Genomic DNA, 2,371 nt, shown 5'->3' with positions numbered 1-2,371 from the left:
CCTACGAGATTAATCTTATTTTATTTGTGTTTAACATGCTTTCGCGACTCTTTGGAGGTTCTAATAACTTTATTTACAGCGTGTAATTTTCGTATACACGTCTTCGGTATTTTAAAAAATACCCAAAAATACTTAACTATCACATTTTGTGTAACAATGCATTATGTACAAAATCACTTGGTCTTGGACGAATATCCTTTATGCCAGATGCAACATTGTGAAAGATTTCTATCATTTTAAAATAATCACTTTAAAAATAATCAACAATCCTTAATACTATGGAATAAGTCAAGCGTCTTTTTTCTTTGGTCAAACACTAGATAAGAATCACGTCTGTCCATTCCACTCTCCTTCCATTCTCCACACAGAGAAGGCATAGCTAAGCTTGTCCTGTGCTAAGTACTTGCCGTGTTCACCGCCGGAGTCCGTTGATTCGCTCGGCGCGCACTCGTTATTCGACAAAATCTGGTACAGAAACTCGATATACTGAGTCGCTAATTGAAGAGTCTGTATCTTAGACAACTTGTCGCTTGGCAGCGAAGGTATGATCTGCCGTAAGCTCGCGAAGGCTTCGTTAAGACTCTGCGTCCGCTGGCGTTCTCTCACGTTAGCCATCATGCGTTGTATCTGCATTTCTTGGAACGATTGTGCTTTTTTTCTTGACGATTTCGAGGAACGCCTCTTCGATCTCCGTTGCTCGTCACTTCCGTCGCTGCGTTCTTCAGTGGAAGCTCTGTATTCCCCGTTTTCATTCGGTTCGTAGAACGTCCGTACGGTGTCTTGCGAGTTGGAATCGTCGAAGTAGAATGTTTTTTGCCTCTGCCGCTCCTGGCCGTACTCTGGTTCATACGGGTGGTATTGAGGCTGGTATTCTCGCTCGTCGCTGCCAAATATAACGTTGGACGGCCACTGTTGTTGCGTCGGTCTTTCGGTACCATTGCTGAGGTCCATGAGGTGTGTAGGGGAGGAGGGAGTAAAGCCCTGCTCCGCGGATTGCCTTTTGATTTCCATAGGAGGGTAGCTATAGAAGTTTTCGTCGTCGGGGTACTCGGAGTCCTTCTCTCGCTTTATAGGCACTGTTCTGTAGTCACAGTGTTCGTAATGCATATTTCGCGGATCGGTGTAATCGTGCAACATGGGTGCGCGGTGCAAGCGGGTGCAACTGACTGACTCCTGGGGCCGGGCGTCCCTTCATTGACAAGACACAAAAAATAACCATTTAACCGTTTCCATCGCGCCTCCCTCCACTCGCTCCGCCTCCCGGTCGGCGAGAGCGAGACGGGGATAGACGATCGTCGTATTCGTCGTTTGTTTATCTTGTCCATCATCTTCGGAGCGTATTTACCGCGTATATAGAGGTATGTATACGGTCGCCATTCTGATCGCATCGGTGATGGCGCATCCTGTATAGGGTAGGGTGTTGTGAAGATTGGAATTTTATTTTTTCTTTTAAAATGGCTAAATTATTATGTTTTTGGACGCAGTTTAAGAGGATAGGGGACAATCGATTCTCCATAAAAACGTAGTCCTCATTTTCCTCCCTGGATATTGACATTATGGAAAATATTTTTACACAATTTGATGTATTTTAATCATAGCTATATGCCCCGCCGTTTGATATTTTTTTCGATTTTTACTTTATTATAAGAGTTAGTTTCTAAAATTTTGTATGAAACCTGTTTTTCGCTCCTAAGTGGGGCTCGCGTTCCAAGGGTTCCGTATACATTACACAATTTTTAACAATGTATTAACCTCAAAATAATAAAACGGAACCCTTGTAGGATCACTCGCACGTCTGTCTGTCTATCTGTCCGTCAACGCGCGGTCGGCCATAGCTATGATTAAAATTACATCAAATTGTGTAAAAATATTTTCAATTACCTATGTTAATAAAGATCCAGAGGAAAGTGGGAAATGCGTTTGTATGGAAAACCGGTTTCGAGGCGGTCGTCCCCTTTCGTCTTAACTTGTTCATTACTTAGGTCCTAGGTATTGCGACGTATGTAACTTACCTTCCTACCTGCCTTCCTTTTCAGATTACTATTTACATACCCACCTACAAAAGATTGTAATAACATTCAATTCCACTTAATTCCAACTTGCTTCTTAAATAGGTATGTATAATGATAATTAGGTCACTTTTCGCAACTAATGTCATACTGAGCTGCTCTAAATTGATTTGGTTGGCAAATTAATTATTTGATCGGCAGTAAGCGATCCACCATTAATCAAATTTTATTAAACAATCAGTGGGTAAGCGGATTATTTCATTTTGGATTGGAATTTACCTGATATCTACGCAGAATTTGGTTAGCTGAGAAATCAGTAAATATCTAACCAACCTAACCTAGGTACCCCCTTTGCTGATTTT

At 41.9% G+C, this 2,371-nt stretch overlaps 1 protein-coding gene across 1 annotated transcript; it reads right to left on the bottom strand.

Annotated features, from left to right (window-relative positions):
- LOC134746579 (protein twist-like) lies at positions 1–1,356 on the bottom strand. The gene has a single exon (XM_063680998.1). The coding sequence runs from the start codon at positions 1,135–1,137 to the stop codon at positions 328–330; it is 810 nt and encodes a 269-aa protein (XP_063537068.1). The 5' UTR covers positions 1,138–1,356; the 3' UTR covers positions 1–327.
- Between the last annotated feature and the right edge of the window lie 1,015 nt (positions 1,357–2,371).

The sequence above is a fragment of the Cydia strobilella genome, chromosome 13, assembly GCF_947568885.1.
Source record: "Cydia strobilella chromosome 13, ilCydStro3.1, whole genome shotgun sequence".
NCBI lineage: Eukaryota > Metazoa > Arthropoda > Insecta > Lepidoptera > Tortricidae > Cydia > Cydia strobilella.
The sequence above is the reverse complement of the archived record's forward strand: the minus strand, read 5'-3'. Positions and strand labels throughout refer to the sequence as shown.